The sequence below is a fragment of the Thamnophis elegans genome, chromosome Z, assembly GCF_009769535.1.
Source record: "Thamnophis elegans isolate rThaEle1 chromosome Z, rThaEle1.pri, whole genome shotgun sequence".
NCBI classification, from domain to species: Eukaryota; Metazoa; Chordata; class Lepidosauria; order Squamata; family Colubridae; genus Thamnophis; species Thamnophis elegans.
In genome coordinates, this window is record NC_045558.1 from 116,121,081 (window position 1) to 116,144,923 (window position 23,843).

The following is a 23,843-nucleotide window of genomic DNA, read 5'->3' on the forward strand; positions in this document are numbered from 1 at the left end:
GTGGGGGGAGGGTAGGAAATATTAAAAAGGGTCGCAGTGGTTCAATTTAAATATGATTTAAATATAAATCATGACTGGTAAAATGAACAAGAGATTCCCCAAACACAGCAGAGATAAACAATGGAATTAAAAAGGAGGCACACCAGGTTTAGAGTTTACCACTTCTTAATTGAGGCAGAGATTGAATATTTCAAAACTGTTGCATTTTATAGCTTTGCTTTCTTTTATTTTTAAAAATGTAGGATGCCCCAGTGAAGCTGCTTTAGATTCAGGAACATAAAGCATTCTGGTTTTGAAGAGGAGAGGTGAACAATTTGTTCTTTATAGATCTTCCATGCTGGAGATTTCCTGTTTTCTCTTCCAAGCAGCTTTTTGCAGCAACTGCCCTGCCTCCTTTTGCCCCATTTACTGCTGCTTCAGCATTTTTCATGCCAGTCAATGCCCTGACTATTCCAGAGTCCAAGCAAAGTCAAAGTCCAGGGGTAAGCTCTGACAAATGAAACCTTGCCAATGAACATTGTTATGCAAGTTTATTCAGACAGGCTGGCTCAGGTGTCCTGTAGCCTGGGCTGTTTTATGAGGTTGGACCTGCCACCTCTTTGGTCTGGTAAACAGCCCAGTGTTTAAAGATCCAGGTGTTGCCTTTAAATCTCAGGCATCCAAAGTGGCATGGATGACAAGAAAGTGATCTCTAAACCTGTGAGACATTAATTTTGCAAAGTAGCTTTTTCATGCCTCTTCCCCCCCCCCCCATATCACAAGAACTTCAGGCAAAGTGAAAACATGTTTATTGCGGGGTGGGGTTTCTAATTGTAAAATTGATGCCTCAGAAAGCAACAAGATATTGATTAGATGAGAGAAAAGACAGAACATCCTTAAAATACTTTGCATATTCCCCTTTCCCATCCAGGCTTGTTGCTTTAACACTTGCCAACACCACAGAACTCCAAATACACTCCCAATTGTTTAGTTCATGAATAGGCACATTTTTTTTAAAAAGGGCTCTGGCTAAAAAGCCAAACTGAAGAGCCAGTTTGATCTAGTGGTTAAGGCAGTAGGCTAGAAAATGGGAGATTGTGAATTCTTTTCTCTCCTTAGGTATGAAAGCCATCTGGGTGAATTGGGCCAGTCACTCTATCTCAACCCAAGTCAGTTTACAGGAATGTTATTGTGAGAGGACCATTAGTTATTTTTCTATCCTGTCATTATTTTTACAAATGGCTCAAGGCAGTAAATATACTGCCCTCTTTGTAAAAGCAATAATTGTGGGGCTACAAATAAAAAAATAAACAAATGAGAAAGCATGATTGCCTGAACTTCAAAAGGAGGCACAGATGCCATGCTAAAATATGAACATCACCTTGTAATGCCTCTGCCTGTGTTACCTGCAATTTTAGGCTTCATTATTAGCTTTTTTAATAAAGGTGATGCACCTAGATATATTTATGATAATTTATTTTTAATAAGAGCACTGCTGGCATTCTTGTGTCAGAATAGGAATGGATGCCGAACTTGTTTGCTGCTCATAAAAGCAAGACAGAATACAGCTACAATTTATTTTGAAAGCAGCAGTTTTCAATCTATTGAAAGTTTTCAGCTTATGCCTTCCCAGGAATTGAGGATATTAGATATGGGAACGGCTTCTCAAACAGACCCCTGCTCCCAAGCCAGGCGATAGAGAGAGTCAGCTGCAGAGACCATCCTGTCTCGGTATTCCAGTTCCATGTGATTTCCAGATGGGATGTCTTGGAGACCATATGTAAGGCCCCAGCAGCAAGCTGCGATCACCCCTGTGGAGTCACTGTCTCCTGGAGGACATGGGAAACATACAAAGAGAGAGAGAGAGAGAGAGAGAGAGATTATGAGCGGCTGTAATAATTCCTCTGAATGCTTCCCCAGACATCTCTACAGATGCTAGTTCAGAGAAGGATGTGCCAGTAGCAGAGAGCTATGAGTCAGGAGTGAAGGAGCTGAGCACAGGGGAAAAACCGGACAAGTAGCCGGCTGAGTTAGAGACAGGAGAGGCACAGCTGCAGATGGGAAGCCCAGAGGCTTTGGGTTGGGAGGGCATCCAGCTGGTTGATGGAGATGAAGAAGAACTACCTCCTCCTCTAGATCAGAGAACATATAGGCCTGAGAGGAGGCAGGCATAAAGAAGGTCAGCCAGATTACTCAGGAGGAGGCAGCCTCACCCCTCTTGATGAACTGCATCAAGAAGCAGCTATTTAGCTCAGTAAGGGAAGCGAAATGATGCTGGGAACGACATGTCCATTTCTTTGCTGTGTGTTCTTGCCTTGCCTTTGTCTTTGCCCTGAGGGTAAGGAAGGTAAGGAAGCCTTAATAAAGACTCCTAACACCTATTGTGTGTGTGTGTGTGTGTGTGTGTGTTTGGAACAGCACATTGTCAGCTAGTTCTAGGGTCAAGCATTTTACAGGGGAGGTTTTCACTCACCACCATGGAACATGGAACGTCCACAGAGCTGCTCCCAGCTGCTCCCAGCACCCAGGAGGGCATCATAAGCAATAATGGGGGCATCGTGGCCGCTGCGCCCAGCCCATCCATCCAGGCTGAAGGTTTTGTAGATGACATCCCGCTCGGCAGGACCGTAGGCAGGAGGGAATCGAACTGGGCCCCGGCCATCGATGAGACCCCGTTCTGAGAGGTACCTAAATGTGTGGTAATGAAGTTACATTTACTTATTCTAGTTATACGGCTGCCCAGCTCATAAATAGGGATTCTGGGAGGGTGGCATAGGACTAAAAAAACAAAGTAAACAAAAGGACAAAGCACAGCACAATATAGCATGAAGAGTAAACATAATCTGATCTTCCCCCAAAGTGCTTTTTTCAAAAGGCATCTGGACTTTGGGGTTTTCGGTTGTTGTTTTTTTGCCAGCAGAAGAAGCCCCTGGGCTGTAGGAAATTCCTTGACCTCTGCTGCAGATTCTCCACAGTTCTAGAAACCTCCCTGGGAAAGGGGAGGTTTTGGAAGTCAACCCTTTTGCTCCCGAGTAGCCGGATGCTCTCAGATTGCTTCCCTGGCTGGGGTAGGGCAACCATGCAAGGTCACTGTGGAAGAACCAGCCGTTCAAAACGGACAATAAATGGTGCCACCATTTCTTAGACACTCGCTTTTCTGCATAATTTACCTTTCATGCTAAAAGAGGCTTCCTCTGGCTCCACTTGCCTTTTGAAAAAGCACTTTTGGACAACTATGACCTGGATAACTGAGAATCTCCACAGACATAAACTGAGCCTCAAATCATTCTCAGGTGGACTCTTTGGCCCAACTTTAACCTCGGGTCCATATACTTGGGGGGTGGGGGAAACAGGTGGAAGGCTAACAGGTTCAGAGACCTCTGGAATTTGGGGGAGGAATATGCTGCTCTAAAGAGCAGGTGTTTTTCAGACAGAGAAGGCACACTTCCTGACTCCCACTTAATGACTTTGTTTCCTAGAAGGACACATACTCACCCTGCTGGATCCCAGGGGGCAGATAGAGATAACTGCAGACAGGATTTAGAAGGGATTTGTAGTTGGTAACCAGCACCTTGAATTGTACCTGAAAGCTTATAGGAAGCTAGTGAAGCTTGTAGTGTGAATGTGAATGTGAATGTGAATGGGTTTATTTATAGGCCCCCCTTTTCCCTGAGGGGACTCAGGGCGGCTAACAACTCATAGGAAGGGGGATACAGACAATAACATATAACATTACATATAATTAAAAAGTAAACAACATTCATCCAACATTCGGGTGGGGGCAGATCAATCTCTACCCCCAGGCCTGGCAGGATAGCCAGTTCTTGAGGGCTGCGCGGAAGGTCTGAAGGGTGGTGAGGGTACGGATCCCCACGGGGAGCTCGTTCCAGAGGGTCGGAGCTACCACTGAAAAGGCTCTCCTCCGGGTAGTGGCCAGCCGGCACTGGCTGGCAGATGGCACTCGGAGGAGGCCTAATCTATGAGATCTAATCGGTCTCGAGGAGGTAATCGGCAGGAGGTGGTCTCCCAAGTACCCAGATCCACTACCATGGAGGGCTTTATAGGTGGTAAGAAGCACCTTGAAGCGCACACGGAGATCAACAGGTAGCCAGTGCAGCTCGCGGAGGATAGGTGTTATGTGGGTGATCCGAGGTGCACCCACAATCACTCGCGCGGCCGCATTCTGGACTAGCTGAAGTCGCCGGATGCTCTTCAAGGGCAGCCCCATGTAGAGCACGTTGCAGTATTCCAGCCTAGAGGTCACGAGTGACTGTTGTGAGAGCCTCCCGATTCAGGTAGGGTCGCAACTGGCGCACCAGGCGAACCTGGGCGAATGCCCCCCTGGTCACAGCCGATAGGTGGTGATCAAAGGTCAGCTGTGGATCCAGGAGGACTCCCAAGTTGCGAACCCTGTCTGAGGGGTGTAAAATTTGACCCCCCAGCCTGAGTGATGGAATGCTAGCCAAATTGTTGGGAGGGAAACACAACAGCCACTCGGTCTTTTCTGGGTTGAGTACAAGCTTGTTAGCCCGCATCCAGTCTCTAACGGCCTCAAGACCCTGGTTCATCACGTCCACCGCTTCATTGAGTTGGCACGGGGCGGACAGATACAGCTGTGTATCGTCCGCATATTGATGGTATCTTATCCCGTGCCTCCGAATGATCTCGCCCAGCGGTTTCATGTAGATGTTAAATAGTACGGGGGACAGGACCGACCCCTGCGGCACCCCATATGTTAGGGGCCTCATGGTCGATCTCTGTCCCCCGACCAACACCGACTGCGACCTGTCCGAGAGGTAGGAGGAGAACCACTGCAAAACAGTGCCTCCCACCCCCACCTCCCACAGTCGTCGCAGAAGGATACCATGGTCGATGGTATCGAAAGCCGCTGAGAGGTCAAGAAGAACCAAGATGGAGGGATAACCTCCATCCCTGGCTCTCCAGAGATCATCGGTCAATGCGACCAAAGCGGTTTCTGTGCTGTAACCAGGTCTGAAGCCGGACTGGAAGGGGTCCAGGTAATCGGCTTCCTCCAAGGACCGCTGAAGCTGGTAGGCCACCACCTTCTCAACAACCTTCCCAATAAAGGGGAGGTTGGAGACTGGACGATAGTTGTTAAGTACAGCTGGATCCAGAGATGGTTTCTTCAGGAGGAGTCTCACCACCGCCGTTTTAAGTGCGGCGGGGAAGTGCCCCTCCCGAAGCGAGGCGGTAATAACCGCTTGGATCCAGCTCCGTGTCACCTCCCTGCTGTTAGCTACCAGCCAGGAGGGACACGGGTCCAGTACACAGGTGGAGGCACTCACAGCCCTCATGGCCTTGTCCACGTCCCCGGGGGTAACATCCTGAAACTCAACCCAGCGCTGGTCAACCAAGTCGTCCACTCGTGCCTCGGCTGGGTCTGCAAGGGTGAAGTCCAGATCCGACCGAAACTGAGCAACTTTGTCCGCCAAGAACTGGGCATAGTCTTCAGCCCTACCCTGCAAGGGGTCCCCCGTATCCCTCTTGTTTAAGAGGGAACAGGTTATCCTAAACAGGGCGGCTGGACGGGACTCGGCGGACGCAACCAAGGAGGCAATGTATGCTCTTTTTGTTGCCCTAAGTGCCCTGATGTATTCCTTGGTGCAGATTGTTAAAAGTGCTCGGTTCGATTCGGATCTATCGGACCTCCACAGGTGCTCTAGGCGTCTCCTTCGGCGTTTCCTCTCCCGGAGCTCCTCGGTGAACCAAGGAGGCCTCCGGGATCCACCACCTCAGAGTGGCCGTAGTGGCGCAATCCGGTCGAGGGACTCCGATGCTGCCGAGTGCCAGGCAGCAACCAGAGTTTCTACCGGATTGTGGGCGAGAGTGTCAGGAATAACCCCAAGCTCCGTCTGGAACCTCAAGGGGTCCATCAGTCGCTTGGGGCGGAACCACTTGGTCGGTTCCTCCTCCCTACAGTGGGGGTTTGGTCTCCGGAAGTCAAGCCTCAGTAGGCAGTGGTCTGACCACGACAGGGGTATGATCTCATTACCCCTCAGACCAAGATCACAACTCCACTGCTCCGAGAGAAATACGAGGTCGAGCGTGTGACCCGCTGAGTGGGTAGGGCCCCGAATTATCTGGGTCAAGCCCATGGCTGTCATGGAAGCCATGAACTCCTGCGCCCCATCAGAGTGTTCACCGAGCGTAGGCAAGTTGAAGTCCCCCAGGACCATAAGCCTGGGGAACTCAGCTGCCAGCTCGGCTACCGACTCGAGGAGCGAGGGGAGGGCTGCTGCAACGCAGTTGGGAGGCAGGTACGTTAACAGCAGGCCCACTTGACCCTTGAGGTCCAACTTCAGCAGCAGGGACTCACTCCCGACAAGCTCCGGAGCAGGGATCCTACGAGGAACAAAAGACTCCCGAATAACAATAGCCACACCCCCACCCCTTCCCTGAGCTCTCGGCTGATGAAGCACCTGAAATCCTTCTGGGCACATTTCTACGAGGGGGACTCCTCCCTCCGGGCCCAGCCAGGTTTCAGTAATACACGCCAGGTCTGCCCCCTCGTCTAAAATTAAGTCCCGGACGAGGGGAGCTTTGTGGACAACAGACCTGGCATTTAGCGACAACAGCCGGAGACCAGGGTCCTTGTTACTCGCGCCATCTGGTCTCGGAGTGGGACTCATAGGGCCGTTAAATGGGTTTAGTGTGATGCATTGGTAATTTCCCATGCCACTATATTCTGGCCTAATAGCTGTTCCTAGATGATCTTATTTATTTATATCCTGACTTTATTATTTGTATAAATAACTCAAAGCAGTGAACACACAATATTTCACCTGCTTGGCTCAGGGAATAGTTATTAATGTGTTATTATCAGCACACTCATGAACTCTGACCCTTCGCTGGTACAAGCATAGGAGCAGAAGAAACATAAAAGTCTTTGCAAAAAACTTTGCAAACTAGGAACTATGATTTCTCCCTTCCTCTGTACCAGTTGAAATAGTCCCAAATTGGGAAAGTAGATCCTGAAAAAAATTGTTCTTCAAATTGTGTGTATGTGATTATCTACTTACCTACCTATCATCTATCTATCTATCTATCTATCTATCTATCTATCTATCTATCTATCTATCTATCTATCTATCTATCTATCTATCTCGTGACCCGTCAAAACCGCGGTCGACAAAACCACGCTCGATGAAAGCGCGTACCTGACGTCATCAGCAGCGCGACGAAAAAAATTAAAAAATAAATGAAATTAAAATTAAAATAAAATTAAAGCAAGCCGATTCACATAAAGGTAAGGGTTAGGGTTAGGGTTAGGGTTAGGTTAAGGGTTAGGTTTAGGGTTACGTTAAGCATTAGGGTTAGGTTTAGCATTAGATTAAGGGTTACCGTTAGGTTTAGCGTTAGGTTTAGGGTTAGGTTAAGGGTTAGGTTTAGGGTTAGGTTTGGGGGGGTTAGGGTAAGGTTTTCGCTTTAATTTTAAATTTACCGCTCACAGCGCGATGTTTTCGTCGCGCTGTGATGACGTCACGTACGCGCTTTTGTCGAGCGTGCAATTGTCTACCGCGGTTTTGTGGTGGAACCTATCTATCTATCTATCTATCTATCTATCTATCTATCTATCTATCTATCTCTACCTACCTACCTACCTACCTACCTACCTACCTACCTACCTACCTACCTACCACATTTTTGAATCGCATTTGCCCTCTTCTATGGCTTCCAGTTGTAATAAAAAACCCTGCATTCCTTGTTTCCTCTCCTGCCCCAACTACTTACCATTCCCACTTCTCTTGGAAATAGGACCAAGCTGCTACATTGGCTTCAGTCTCAATCCCAGCAGCCTGGATGTATTCCAGGGCAAGAGGCAGAGTCTTCAGCAACCCACATCCCCAGAGCTCAAGGGGCAGTCCCTGGACAGCATACGCAGTGAAGAGAGCCGAAGCCAGAGATCCCAGATAACCTATACAGAGGAAGTAGAGAAAGGACGTGTCTTTCAGGACTCTGTAGTCCACCCCCCCCCCATCTTTTTTTTTCTTTTTGACTGAATTACTGAAATTTATTCCCAAGCTTCCAAAGTTAAGGCCTGTATAACAACCTTGTTCAATGACCAGCCAAATGTGCAACACAAAAATAAAATAAAATGGGTGAGATAAAATATGAACATAACGAGAGTCTCTGTAATAAAAGGGTAACATAGGGTACTATGATCGATTATGCTCTATCAAATTGTTTTCCACTTCTAGCGACCACATAGATAAGAGCATGTGAATGAGAGTTGGCTTTGACAATGGGTGTGTTGTGAGGCTTCACAAAAATTTCTAGCACCAAAAGAGTAAGGAGAGAAAAGGAAACAGACAACATAGCTAAGCTCATCCCCAAAGGATTTTCATAGGACAAGAAATTTCATAAAAACTACACTACGTGTACTGCAAGTGTAAACAGTGCATCTAAAATATTACAATCTATGAAGTAAAATAAAAGGCAAAGATTCCCCTCGCACATATGTGCTAATCATTCCCGACTCTAGGGAGCGATGCCCATCTCTGTTTCAAAGTCAAGGAGCCAGCGCTGTCCAAAGAGGTCTCCATGGTCATGTGGCCGGCATGACTAAACTCCATAGGAGCATGGAACGCTGTTACCTTCCTACCAAAGTGTTCCCTATTTTTCTACTTGCATTTTTTACGTGCTTTCGAACTGCTAGGTGTGCAGAAGCTGGGACAAGTAACGGGAGCTCACTCTTTTACGTGGCACTAGGGATTTGAACCACTGAACTGCCGACCTCTGATCGACAAGCTCAGCCTCTTAGCCACTGAGCCACCGAGTTCCCACTATGAACACATATTGCCTAAAACAAGAAAACTAAGACATAAAGCTGAATTGATAATCCTGATCTGTAACTATAAAAAAAACCTGATTGATTGAAAGTTCAATTGATGAATAAAACAGAAGCATTTATTCCTGAGACCAAATTTGCCTTATTTTTATTGTGGCAGTTTGGCTACTGCACAAGCGAAGAAGGGTTTAGAATCTCTAAAAGATGATTCACATAGAAATTGCCTGGTTTTTCCTAGGATTTTACATATTAGGAATACACTCAAACAGAATTTTTCCAATAATAATTTGGGGGGGAAATGGCTTGGCCCTATTTATTTAAAAAAAATCCCATTCAGATTACATCAAGGAAGATAGATAGGAAACGTATGTATTATACAGTATTTGTGATGTCATCAACGCAATAACAATCACTGGTGTTTAGCACTCGTGTTTAGCAACTCAGAAAACTTCAGCACAACAACAGGTCCTTCATCTACACCTCAAAAAAGCCAACTGTACTGCTTCAGACTCTACCACCACATCCTGTTACATGGAAAGAAGCCTGCTCAACCTGTGTTACTACTGCAGGCCCAACCCTGGGACAACTTTTCTGTATTGTAGAAAATCTGCCTAATATAAATATAACCTTATTTTGTTTTGCTTTTACTTTTCTTAAGCCTTGAGCTCAGTCAGTCATGCAACAATGGCCCCGTATATCCCTTTACCTGTGGGGTGGTGATGTGTCATTCTTCCACTTTCTATGCTGACTTTGATCAAGGTGTTGAGATCAGAAGGCTGAGGATACCTGGAAGAGATATTGGTTGAGAATCAGGATGATCTTGTGTTGACCTTTGATCATTCTGCTATCGCTACTTTGCACGAATTTTCTTCTCCAACATGTATTACCTCAGCCCAATGCACATGGATCTCATAGCTGCACCACAACCAGTTGCGTAAGAGTTGAAGGGAATGTGATATCCACCTGGCTCTCCTGGACGTAGCTGAGATGTTCCTAGAAGCAGATTGGGGGGGAGAATAGCACACTGATATTTTTATTGGCCAAATGACTTTGGATTTTCAGTTAGACATCCTTTGTCCTGGATATTGTACTCGTTTACAAAACAATAAAACTTTTGATCTAAAATGGAAGATTTGTGTATAGCTAAATAAACTTGACTATTTTGAAATTATAGAAAATACTTGTAGCTCAGGTTTTAGATTTTGGCAGTGGTTTGCTCTCCAAGATTGTTTCAATTTAGTTTCTGAACATTTCATTACCAGACTAGGTAACATCAGCAGTAGGATTGTCCTGTCCTGTTCTCCTTAGCTTATAAATGTCTTGTGTGCCAGTGTGGTCAATTGATCGCATGATTGGTTGTTTGTTTGGACCTACATTTAAATTCTGAGAAGCTGATTGGTTCTCTTATTGATTAGTCATTTGACTGGTCTGGTTTCTTATGTATTCATATAAGCATATTGATCTAGATTAGGGGTGTAATTGCAACTTAATTGCAATGCAAATCAGATTGTGATAATAAACTTAGAACTTGGGAAGAATTCCATGGATGAGAATCCTCAAGGGGAAAACAACTCAAGAAGCTTGGGAAATTTTGAAAAATGAGATTACAAAAGCTCAGTCTAGCACAATACCAATGAAGAAGAAAAATAACAGCTCTCAAAAGAAACCAGCATGGCTGCATAAAGAACTCTCTGACAAATTGAAAGACAAAAAAGTTAAGTATAAAAAGTAGAAAGAGGGGGACATAACTAAGGCAGAATATCAACAAATAGCCCGAGCCTGTAAAGATGAAGTAATGAAAGCTAAGGCTCACAATGAAGAAAGGCTTGCCACAAAAGTAAAAAATAACAAAAAAGCTTCTTCCAACATGTTAAAGACAAGAAAAAGTTTAAGGAAACAATTGGTCCATTGCTGGGAGAAAGTGGCAAGAAGGTGACAAGCAACAGGAAGAAAGCAGAACTATTTAACTCATTTTTTGTATCTGTCTTTACACAAAGGGATAAAACAGTCCAACCTATCAAAAACAGCACCACAAAAATCAGATTAGGAACACAAATTAAAATAGGGAAGAAAATGGTAAGTGAGCACCTGTGTACCCTAGATGAGTTCAAATCATCAGGACCGGACGGATTACACCCCAGGGTTCTAAAGGAATTGGCAGATGAGATCTCAGAACCACTGAACTATAGCTTTCAGAGATCCTGGAGCACCGGGGAACTGCCAGAGGACTGAAAAGAGCTGATGTGGTTCCCATCTTCAAAAAAGGGGGGGAAAATAGATCCAGGAATCTATAGACCTATCAGCTGACCTCAATACCGGGAAAGATTCTGGAAAAGATAATCAAGCAACGAATTAGCGAACACCTAGAAGTAAACAAAGTAATAGCCAAACGCCAACATGGGTTTACCAAAAACAGATCATGCCAGACTAATCTTATTGCATTCTTTGACAAAGTGACAAAATGACAAAATTAGTGGACAAGAAGAATGCCATCGATATAGTTTACTTGGACTTCAGTAAGGCATTTGATAAGGTAGACCATAACCTACTACTAGATAAAGTAGAAGAATGTGAGTTGGACAGCATCACCAGATGGATTCGTAACTGGCTGATCAACCGCACTCAACGTGTAGTCCTCAATGGAACTGCATCTACATGGAGGGAAGTATGCAGTGGAGTACCCCAAGGCTTTGTTTTAGGCCCAGTACTCTTCAACATCTTCATCAATGATTTGAATGAGGGAATAAATTGGGAACTCATTAAATTTGCAGATGGCACCAAGTTGGCAGGAATAGCCAACTTTGCTCCAGAAAACAGGCTTAAGATACAGAAGGATTTTGACAAACTTGCACATTGGGCACTATCTAATAAAATGAAATTCAATGGTGAAAAGAGTAAGGTTCTATATTTAGGCAAGAAAAACAAATGCACAAGTACAGTATAGGTGTTACTTTCCTCAATAATAGGATTCCTCAATAGTTGTGAGAGGGATCTTGGAGTCCTAGTGGACAATCATTTAAATATGAGCCAGCAGTGTGCAGCAGCTGCCAAAAAAGCCAACACAGTTCTAGGCTACATAAACAGAGGGATAGAATCAAGATCACGTGAAGTGTTAATACCACATTATAATGCCTTGGTAAGGCCACACTTGGAATACTGCATTCAGTTTTGGTCGCCGCAATGTAGAAAAGATATGGAGATTCTAGAAAGAGTGCAGAGAAGAACAACAAAGATGATTAGGGGACTGGAGACTAAAACATATTGAGAACGGTTGAAGGAACTGGGTATGTCTAGATTAATGAAAAGAAGGACTAGAGGAGACATGATAGCAGTGTTCCAATATCTCAGGGGTTGCCACAGAGAAGAGGGAGTCAAACTATTCTCCAAAGCACCTAAGGACAGAACAAGAAGCAATGGGTGGAAACTAATCAAGGAGAGAAGCAACTTAAAACTGAGGAAAAAGTTCCTGACAATTAGAACAATTAACCAGTGGAACAGCTTGCCTTCAGAAGTTGTGAATGCCCCAACACTGGAAGTCTTTAAGAAGATGTTGGATAGCCATTTGTCTGGAACGGTATAAGGTTTCCTGCCTAGACAGGAGGTTGGACTAGAAGACCTCCAAGGTCCCTTCCAATTCTACTATTGTATTGTATTGATGTATCACGTTTTTTGCCTTTGTGGAGCCGGGGTGGGTGTGGCCTACACAGGCCATATCCGGCCTGTGGGCCAATTTGATAGGTCTGATGTAGATCCAGCATATGAATACATTAAAAAACCAGACCATTCAAACGACCAATCAACAAGAGAACCAATCAGCTGCTCAGAATTTAAATGTAGCTCCAAATGAACAACCAATCACATAGCCAACTGACCAAACTGGCACACAAGACATTGATAAGCTAAAGAGAATAGGACAAGAAAACCCTGATGATGATGTTACCTAGTCTGGTAATGAAACATTCAGAAACTAAATTGAAACAAGCTTAGAGAACAAACCATTGCCAAAAACTTGACTACTTTTTTAAAACTATTTTTTATTCCCTTCCTGAAACTGAAATTAAATCTTTTTTCTTCTTTAGTTAAAGAAAAGGAAATAACTAAATTCATCGATTATGGGTTTTTTGAATTTTTTAAAAAAATTACATGTGATTGATGGTTTAGGAGTCGTGGTGGTGCAGTGGTTAGAATGGAGTATTGCAGGCTGACTCTGCTCACTGCTAGATGTTTGATCCTCACCAGGCTCAAGGTTAACTCAGCCTTTCATCCTTCCAAGGTTAATGAAATGAGGATCCAGATTGTTGGGGACAATATGCTGACCCAGTAAACTGCTTAGAGAGGGCTATAAAGCACTGTAAAGCGGTATATAAGTCTAAGTTCTATTGGTGATGATTAGACATGATAGAATAATATAACTTTCGAGATAAAGGATAAAGTATATTGGTATTTATAATTGTTGTGAAAAACATCGGAAGTCATCTCTCTACATTTTTTGTTTTCTGTTTTACATCTTTCTTGCACTTTTTGCTTTTTTCTTTTTTTCCCCATGCTTTACATTGGCTTGTATTAGTTTTATCTTATTGTTTAAATGTTTTAATGAAAAGTGTACAAAAAAGTGAACAAAAATATAACTGTCATCCATAACATGACTGTTTTTAATTGTGGCTCTGACTGAGTGGTGATAAAAGATCTATTGTTTAGTTATAGTTTCTATTGTACATTTGCTGTGTAACCTTATGCTGTCACTCTCTCTGTAAAGAAATTTAGAGCTAACCTTGGAGAAGGGGGAAGGAATAGATAAGCTGTAAGGAAAGAAAGGAGGAATGAATTTTTAAGGCAGAAAAGAAGAGGAAAGTCTAAAAAATTCAAAATAAACCCACAAGGTCATGTAAAAGATTCTTTCTCAGCCTTGGCAACTTTAAGATATCCGGACTTCAGTGTCAACAATTCGTTAACCAGACATGTTGTTGAATTCCAGGAGTTGAAGTCTAAACATCTTAAAGTTGCCAAGATTGAGAAACACTGGGGTAGAGAGAGAAACACTGCTAGGTTTCAAGATTCAGTTATTCTATTTTACTACAATATATTAGCTGTGTTATTTTAGGGTGTTACTCACTCTTTGTGTAAAGAAATGTACAGCTAAAGTTGGGAAGGGTAAGGAATGGGCAAGCAATCAGGGAAAGAAAGGAATGAATTTTTAAGGCAGAAAAGAAGATGAAAGTGTGAGAAATTCAAAATAAACCCAGCTGAATTTTGTTTTGCCACAAGATCACGTAGAACACTCCTTCTCAACCTTGGAAATTTTAAGATATTTGAACTTCAGTTTCAACAATTCACTAACCAGACATGTTGTTGGATTCCAGGAGTTGAAGTCAAAACATCTTAAAAGTTGCCAAGGTTGATAAACACTGGGGTAGAGAGAAATACTGATAGGTATCAAGATGCTGTTATTCTACTTTATTACAATAAAGAGCATCTGCTGGAATTTCGAACATGCCTTTTTAAATATTAGACTAACTCAAAGAGCAATTTACAATGTGAAGATCGTAAGTGTGGTCTGTCTGTCAGGATTGAACTTTCCAAGTTGTTAAATGAATCCTGTTTTCCACATTGAGTTGGCTTATTGGAAGCCAGCTGGAAAAGTCACACAAGGCAAACACATGAAGATGGGATGCTGCAACCATTGTAAATACATGCTGATTGCCAAGTGCTTGAATTTTGATCATGTGACTGTGAGGATGCTGTGATGGTTATAAGTGTGAGGACCAGTCATAAGTCACTCTTTTCAGTGACCTCCTAATTTTGAACAGTCATTAAATGAATGGTTATGAGTCAAGGACTATCTGTACTTAAAACTTGCAAAAATAAATATATGGTGTATTACCCAGAATACTGGTGGGGCCAGGTTTTCTTCCCTCCATATCTTTCATGGCCTCTACATAGCATCTTGCCAGCTCCTGGAACAAGGACTCTCCAGTCTTCCCTATGCAAAAAAGATAACACAAGAGAACCATTTTTATTTTTAACTCTGAGACTCTGCTGAGGACTTATCTTGATGCAGTTTATCATTAACAGAAGCTTTCTCAAATTTCCTATATCCAGGGATCTTCTGAAGAATCCTTTCCCTGTAATACGTATTTCTCTTGTTGACAATGCAGATTGTAGAGGTAAAACTTGTAGGCCAACCAAACTTTACCGCATCCAATTGAGAAAGGTTGCTGAGAAAAACATTTGTGTTATCACTGCTAAGAATATGAGCCTTCATACCTCAACACTGTCTTGAATCACTCACCTTAAGAATGTGAGTACCCTAAAATGATGTGAGCTACACAAAGACACAAATGTCAAGAAAGGCAGCTATGTAAAACTGAACAAAGAATTAAAAAAATGAAATCATATTATAATCCCAAAATCTAAATTCAGGCTTGTAGCACTAGTTGCAAGCCAGTATCCTAGGAATGTCTGTTTAAGTCCTATGACCCAGATACTCCAATTCGTTTCAGGTAGCTACTGTTCCTATTGACCATGTCCATTTTGACTAATTGGTAGCGGTACAGAAGTAGTCTGCCACTATTATCTTCTGACTTCTAGTCATCTAGGTCAGTGGTCACCAACTTTTGCAGCTTGATAGCCCAGCTGGAGGTAGGGAAATGGGCTGTGCGAGTGGTGGGCTGACGTGCACATGCGTTCAGCTTGACTTGCATGAGCAGCGGGCCAGTGCATACACACATGGACACACAGCATGACTGCAAGTCGAGCTGCATGCACGCACCTTCGTGTGCTGGCCTATGACCTGGTTGCGGATAGGCCTCAGCCCAGCAGTGGGCTGCAGCCCAGGGATTGGTGACTCCTGATCTAGTCACTGTTTCTTAACCACAGCAACTTTAAGGAGGGTGGCTGGAGAATTCTGTGAATTGAAGTCCACCCATGCAAAGTAGCTGAGGTTAAGAAATGCTAATCTAGGCTGTAACCCTGGTATTTCCTGCTATTCGCCTAGCTGAGTACTAACCAGCTTATATCCTCCTTACTTTTTTCAACATCAGGCAAGGAATTAAAATGGTGATCTATTGCCACTGCTGGTTTAAAAGCTGGAGTTGCTACTATTAGATAAGTCCTGCAGGGCCTTCTAGGATAAGAGACAGATGCACCTGGGAACATTTTACCAATAAATTGTATAAACCACCAACTCTTATAAAGTGTCATGAGATGAGTATTATTTGGGGGTGGGGGAAACCAAAATAAGACCACAGGGCTTCTCATTGCTTCCAACTACTCACCTGTAGCAAGGGCCTCAGCAGTCGCCAGGTGCAGCACAGTGTCATCACTGACTGGCCAGTCAGGAAGAATTACATGTATCTTGCCAAGTCCCCCCATTTCCTGGAGCTCTTGATGGATCTGGGGCCCCGAAGTACAATATTCCCAGCGCTGGTTGCGATATCCAAGGGCATCACCAACTCCAGAAAGCACCATGGCTGCACGATAGGCTTCTTGGGAGGGAGTACAGTAGCTACCGGAAAAAATATATTACAAAAGGCAGCACCCACATACACACACACTGTAAAACCTTCCCATGCATGTGTTGCAACATATTGAAATGTATTTAAAAAATATCCTTCTGAAATGTGCAACTTGTATTAATTCACTAGGATCTATTAGCTGAAGTTGCGTATTCCATCCCGTTTCCCCAACTAAACTGGCCAGTCCTTAGGAAGGTACACATTTAGTGGAATTAGTATTTTGAAACCAGCATGCCATGATTGCACCAGGGTTAACCTGAAATTTGCATGCACAAAATAAAAATTATAGTTTACACAAAATAATAGTTTGCACAAAATAAAATACATTAAAAGACTCTATGTTGTAATCTCAGCAGCTCTTTATTCAGATTGATATTTTATTAGCAGTTATAGATCAGAGTAATAAAAATGGGAAAGTTGCTATATACAAAGAAGCTTAGACATTAGCTTAAACTGAAGGTGCGCTGTACAGGTAGTTCTTGACATACAACCACAACTACGACCAGAATTTCCATTGCTAAGCAAGGCAATTGTTAAATAAATTGCCTCCAATTTTTACAAAAACAATTTTTTTTTGCCATGGTTTGGTAAATCACAGCACTTGTTATGTCAATCATATGATTGTTAAGCAAATCCAGCTTTCCCCATTGACTTGCTAGGGGGAGGCCAGCTAAAAAGGTCACAAATAGTGATCACATGACCCTAGGATGTTGCAACCATTGTGAACACACACTAGTTGCCAAAAATCCAAATTTTGATCACATGATTGTAGGACTGCTGTAGAAATTATGTTGTAGGTCACCTTTTTCACTACCATTGTAAATCTGAACAGTTGCTAAACAAATGGCTCGAAGGCTACCTGTAGTAACTTTCCAGTAAGAATTTAACTAGCTAATTTTGTGGCTGATCTCTGAAAGCTGCATAAAAACACCCTCCAAATCAAGATCCTGTAACAGCAAAACCACATTGTGGTACTTCTGCCAAAGAGCGCATCCATCAAACAACCAGCAGAGAAGCTCAATTTAAGGAAGGTTTTAGAATAATTTGAAATCTGGAAAGTTCGCAACTGTGATCCTATGGAAACTTACACAAGAGAAAGCCCACTGCAGAGCGTGGAGTTTTAAAAAAGAGCTCCATTCTACTGATGTACAGCGCCGCTTTCACAGGCTTAATAGGATGCCCTTGTCATCTATTACGATAGCAAGTTCCCTAAGCAAGAATGCTACCTGCTGGAGAAAGCGATCTGAAGCTAGTGATATTGCTGCGGTCTGGGAGGCGCGATATGAGCCGTTAGCGGATTCTCACGCCCTTTCTCCTAAAAGAACCGCGAAAGAACCACATTGCAAAAAAAAAAAAAGGTAAGGAAACGGAAGCCGAGGAATCAGATGAGAAGGTAAAAAGGAGGATCTGGCGGACGACGTGCTCTTAAAGCAATTGCCCTGCAGAGAAAAGCCACAGGAATCGAACACATTTGCATGTTTATAGAATTCTTTATTGGCCAAGTGTGAACACAAGGAATTTGTCTCCAGCGCTCTCAGTGTACGTACAAGCAACTAGTGATAAATCATAAGACTAAAACACAATCATAAGATACAACGCAATGATTGGATGAGGATACTGAATAAGCAATCAATATAAATCAATGATTATTGATTAATGATTGATTACTGATTATTAACAGGCGAAGTAGAGGGGTTGCGAACAACTGCTTACGAGCCATCCATGACTACAGGGAGGGAGGGGCGATCGCTCTGTCTTCGTCCGTCCGACTTTGAAAAACTACTCTCCAGGCGACGGGTTGATCCTACCCTCTCCACTCGTCCAATTGGAGGACTTTAAACAGAAAGAGCCTACAAATCCGTCCCCCACCCTCCCCTCCTCCGCAACCGTGTTGGGCCTGTCCGTCCCCGCTCCCCGCCCTCTGGCAGCGCTTTGCTGAGATTTCATGTCGCTGCCCGAAAGGTTTTTCTGTTTATAACTCATTGATTTTCGCATCACGTAAGATGGACGTACAGAGAAGAGGCTCAGGGGATTGGTTTGTTCAGTGGTCTGCTACTTTAAGACTTGTGGACTTCAACTCCCAGAATTCCTCAGCAAAGCTGGCTGAGGAATTCTGGGAGTTGAAGTCCACAAGTCGAGGTTGGAGAACCCTGTCCTAACAGATCTCTAGGATTTCTAGATTCCACAGGCTGGTTGCAGAGGAAAGAGAGGCTAGATCGGTGTTCCTCAAACTCAGCACCTTTAAAGTAAAGGTAGCTCTCTACTTACAACAGTTCATTCAAAGTTACAATGGCAATGAAAAAGGTGACTTGAGGCCATTTTTCACACTGGCAACTGTTGTGGCATTCCCATAGTTACGTAATCAAAATCCAGATACTTGGCAAATGGCTCGTGCTTTTGATGCTTGCAGTGTCCCAGGGTCCACGTGGTTGCCATTTTGAGACCTTCTCACAAGTCAATGGGGAAGTCAGATTCACTTAACAGTGTTATTAATTTAACTACTGCGCTTAACTGTGGCAAGAAAGGTGGTAGGGTGGGGCAAAACTCAGGTAACAAATGTCTCACTTAGAAACAAATTTTGGGCTCAATTACAGTTGTAAGTTGAGGACTTCCCAGTGGTGGGATTCAAATAGTTAACAACCGGTTCTCTGCCCTAATGATTTCTTCCAACAACCAGTTCACTAAACTGCTCAGAAACTTAACAACCGGTTCTCCCGAAGTGGTGTGAACTGGCTGAATCCCACCACTGGGACTTCCTGTATGTGGATTTAAGCTTCCAGAATTCTCCAGCTCTCATGCTGGCTGGGGAATTCTGGGAGTTGAAGTCCACACACCTTAAAGTGGCTGAGGTTGAGGTATACTGGTTTTAGATCATCAGAAAAGATTGTGCTTCATGGAACTGCAGAGTGCAGAGAGAATTTGGTAGAACTGTGAGATAATTCTTTTCAATGCAGCTGGTTTTCTATCATTAGAGCTTTGCCTCTTGATCAGGTGTTTGGGACTTCTATTTTTTGTAATTAACAGGTCTTGTGGCCTGAAAATGTTTGAAAATTCTTAGTCTAGATTGCTCATCCCTCTTCGTCATGGGTCTGTATTGGGGAGGAAAAATGAATAATCTTAATTTATGGCGTGCTAACTCCTATATATGGCATTTAGCAGCTGGATTCCAGTTAATTATACATACACAAAGTAGGGCCAGGTAGGGCAATTATTGTACGTGGAACAAAAGTTACTCACAAAAAAACTTAACCCTGCTACACCAGTGTTTCTCAACCTTGGCAACTTTTAAGATGTCTGGATTTCAACTCCCAGAATTTTCTAGTCAACATGATGGCTATAGAATTCTGGGAGCTGGTCCACAAGGCTTATATTTGCCAACTTGAGAAACCTTGGGCTAGACCATAAGAAGTTAAAACGTCGGGGTGGGGGGAGTGGTACTGCTTCAAAGGAGAGTTTCATTTTCATGGTTTTCATCTGTCTTTTGGTTGTTTGGGTTTCAAAGGACATTCTTTGCTCCTAGTGTCAGCCCGTTCTCCAGCATGGGTTTCTGTAGCATGCTTGCTATCTGCATGCCCCCACTTCCTGCCATAGAAACAGGGGAGTGGAGGGAATGGACATTTAGGAGGGGGAAGCAAACTGGCATATAAAAATCCCATGAGAACTGGAAGGGAGGTTTGTACTCATGATTTATGACAATGCTGAGTCCCTTGATACAAATGGTGCTTAGGGGTGGTCTATCCTGATAAAGGCCCACCTCTCTCTTATTTCTGCGTCTCTTAGCTCTTCCTCGTATAGTTACCCCAAATTCAATGGGACGCATTTGTACTATACATGCCCCTTGCCATCCCGATTTCAATTGTGATGGGGAAGTAATACGGGTCCAGCCCCAATAATGGGGGACTCCACAATCCAAAACTAGAGACGGTTCTCCCCCCTTTTGTCGGGCTTTTATACACATTCCCTTTCGCATTAGATATCCCACATACGGGCATACCTCTGGGTTGGAAAAACCTCGAGACTGACAAGTAATTCTGGCAATCTTATCAAATAGGTCTGGGAGTTTGCAAGGGTGTGGTAGAACTCCATTCCAACAATTTGGAGAAAACATAATGGGGGTTGTCCCCTCCCCTTCCCTGGATCCGACATTATAAGATCGTATGATATGGGGTCTTTCCTCTGGGTTGCTCCACAATCCTAAGTTGCCCACATCAACAAGATTGCATTTGCTCCCAACACCGTATAACCATATCCCTAATAGCGTAATAGACCAACCGAGCGGTATACCTTCGTGCATCCTGTTCGCACACATCGTGATCTCTCCGATCCTGTAATGCAAGCAAAACTGTAGGGGTTACTTTAAGTGTGTAGTATGCCGGGCCGGATCCAGTGATTAGATAGGGTGCCAACGCGTCTTCTATAATAACTATATCGCACTTAATGTTACAATAGCTATGCTGGACACAGTCAATACAGTGGGCACAGCAGCAGCATCCACATTTACAGGTACAGAACCAACACATATGGTTAGTAAAGGATGAAAGTAAATAAAGATTAGTATGCTGGTCCACTATTCTTCACCCGTGCGAAGAAAGTCAGCTTCCGGAGTGACTTAGCAAGGGTTCTCCACTGCTGACCTTTGCAGTTTCTTACGAATGTCCAATGCACTTTGCGCAATAAATCTTTCATTCAACATCCTTACATTCTCTGGAGCCCTCGGGTCCATTTGAGTGTACAACTCATAAGCCTCAATCAACCTCTGAAGGAATGCCTCTGGACTCTCATCCGCTCCCTGCATAACCAACGAGGGCTTGGACAAATTCACAGGGGGCTTCCCTGCTTTCTTAAGAGCTGCCACTATTAAGGTTTGATACGTTTGTATTTTTGCCAGGTCACCGGCTACTTTGGGATCCCATCCAGGATCCCGTTCCGGTGCCTCTTCCAAAAGTTTCTGAGCCCTATCTGCTTCTGTATGGTATCGTTCTCTAAAAACCTCCCGCATTCCTGCTTTACATTTCTCTCTCTCTTCCGCTGTTAGTAACGTTGTTAACAGCTGTTGTATATCTCGCCAATTGGGGTTATGACTATGCATAATGGTTTGAAACAAATCCGTCATTTCCGTGGGCTTCACGGACAACGGACCAAAATGCTTCCGCCAATTCAATAGATCCGTAGTTGAAAAGGGGATATATTGAAAACAAGGGCGGTATTCAGGATCCCCCTGGGCATCCACTCCCACCTGTTGTTCCGATACTCTTAATGGAAAGAGTCCTTCCTTTTCTTCTAACAACGTACTTTCCTCTTTCTCGGCTTTCGCCCTCTCCACCCCCAATCGTCTAGTCACTGGCCCTTCTCTCCTAATTCCCGTAGCCCCTAAACCACCCTCCTTGGGCTCTTTTCTCCTCACTGCCCCTCCTGTTGCCTGGGGATCCCCTATCCCCACAGCACTGTCCTTATCTCCACTGTCCGCTACAGCAGCAGCACCCATAGCCTGGGGCACAACAATGCCTACAGGTGCTGAGGCATAGGGAGGGGGAGGCCTGAAGAGTTCCTCTTCATCCTGGGCAAAAATCCTTTTCTTCTCTGACTCTTTTGCCTCTGAAGCTGCTATTTTTATGGTACGTCTGGGAGCTGACCTCAACTTCCCCTTTTCCTTCGGTCTCACCACACACAGGCGAACCATTTCAGCTTGACACTGTAATAATTCATCAGCCTGTCCTGCAACAGCGTCTCCCCACTGATCTATATATGGAAACTGATTAGGATAGCGTTCTTCGTTTGCAGCAATTAACGAAGTTAAATCATCTATTATTTGGTTCTGAAATGTTCCTCCCATTGGCCATCCTACCCCCATATGTGGCCACTGATTCTGACACAAGTAAATAAGCCTATCCTTGGTCAATTTTGGGTAAGGGACTCTATATTCAGTGTGATTAAAATATGAGTCAAATCCTTTAATCATGCAGTCCAGCGGTGTGCTGGGTATGCTGCTACCCCCACCCATTCCTAACACACTACCAGCGACCTGAGGCCCCAGAAGCCGGAACTCAATGGCCACCTGCAGGAACTGCGCTGGTTTAACCACCCACACAACCTATACGGACTTCATTAGGAACGCCGTCCCGAGTCCAGGAGGGTGATCAGGCCCCCTCTTCTATCTTCAAATGAGATAGGTACAATACAATTATTAAGATACTCGCCTGAGACGTCTTCTCCCCACGGATCCTGGCCAGGAAACACCACAGCTCCTTTCCTAAGTTTGCAGGGTTCTTGGGCTCACAATGCGTATTCCCCTTGACGTGATCGGGCTGCTGTTACCAGCTCCCTGGGCAAAAGAAAGCCCATGGCGCCTGGAAGGCAAGGAGCAGCAGCCCCACACCCCAACGGGGCAAAGTGGCCCTCAGCAAAATATTGCCTTAGCTTCTCTGTCCCATCTGGGGTGCCAGAAAATGTAGTAGAATTAAGAGACAATGAAGCCAAGCGATGCAATATAGGAAAAGTTTATTGAATGCGCAGGTTCAAACATGCCAAATCAAGCATCATAGGTTTGAACCCCGAAGGGTTCTTAAAGCCATACATTTATAGTGCACTTTACGTCATCATCTATAGAGGCAGTGTTTAAGCATATAAGGTAATGAGAGGAACCAAAAACTGTCTATGTCAGATGGCCAACAGTTAAAATATACATGGTCAGCACCTTATAGATCATGGGTGTCATAAACAGGACACATCTTGCAAGATGACAGGAAACTCCCTGTCTGGGTCGCCTTGTTCCCGGACGTGTAAAAATATATATTGCTCCTTCAGCAACTGTCAGCAATTGTTTTCTGCTTAGTGGTGCAAAACCTTAACTTTAATCAGAGTCTTTGATATTAAACATGACCTGTAGAACTGTGGATCATAATTGGGCCTTTTAGCCCACCTTAGTTTATACTCCCTCAAGGTCAACCATCCCCGAGACTCCAGATGCGAAAAAGATCTGAAGAGCTTTTCAATAACATCATACTGGACGCTCCCTAGGGGGAGGGTTTTGAATCAGATCTTGCTTTGCTTTCACTTTTATCATTTCAAACTTAGTAAAAAAAAAAATCCTCTTCTCTAATTCAATGGAGCCAGGGGTTTTCTTTCTTGAGTTTTGAACGGAGGCAGGCATGACACTAGTCTATTCACTCTATTCTTAACATAGAGGTCCACGGGAAACAATATATTAAGTCATAATATGCTTTGCTTTAGTGTTGCAGCCATTGTGATTTGCAGACCGTAATTTATAGCTTAGCGTATTATGCAACCCAGCCAGTTGTGACATAGAATTATAGTATTCAGAAAGAATTGGGTGGTTCCAAGCTCCACCCATTTAGCTAGCCTGTTTAACAATGATTTATTGAACCAGTCAAAATGACACTTCACTCAAAAAGTTGCAGAGTACATTTTGACAAAGTGTGTTGACTTATCTGAGTTTAGAGTAAACACTGTTAAGATTTACAGTAAGGGGTTTGGGTACAATTTTGTAGGCAATCTCTTCTGCCTTAGCACATAATTGTTTT

The 23,843-nt window shown here is 43.8% G+C and overlaps 1 protein-coding gene across 1 annotated transcript; it reads right to left on the reverse strand.

Moving 5' to 3' along the window:
- Positions 1-771: 771 nt before the first annotated feature.
- On the reverse strand, positions 772-18,161 carry LOC116522220 (protein ADP-ribosylarginine hydrolase-like). The gene is made up of 8 exons (XM_032237003.1): positions 18,016-18,161; positions 16,063-16,292; positions 14,670-14,768; positions 9,676-9,781; positions 9,495-9,574; positions 7,732-7,915; positions 2,453-2,667; positions 772-1,808 (listed from the first exon to the last, which is right to left on the reverse strand). The coding sequence occupies exons 1-8, from the start codon at positions 18,024-18,026 to the stop codon at positions 1,645-1,647; spliced, it is 1,089 nt and encodes a 362-aa protein (XP_032092894.1). The 5' UTR covers positions 18,027-18,161; the 3' UTR covers positions 772-1,644.
- Between the last annotated feature and the right edge of the window lie 5,682 nt (positions 18,162-23,843).

Coding starts and splice junctions, on each gene's coding strand:
- LOC116522220 (XM_032237003.1), bottom strand. Junction 2,668..7,731: donor TTCCAAGAGAAGTGGGAATG/GTAAGTAGTTGG, acceptor CCACACATTTAG/GTACCTCTCAGAACGGGGTC. Junction 1,809..2,452: donor ACGTTCCATGTTCCATGGTG/GTGAGTGAAAAC, acceptor CATGTCCTCCAG/GAGACAGTGACTCCACAGGG.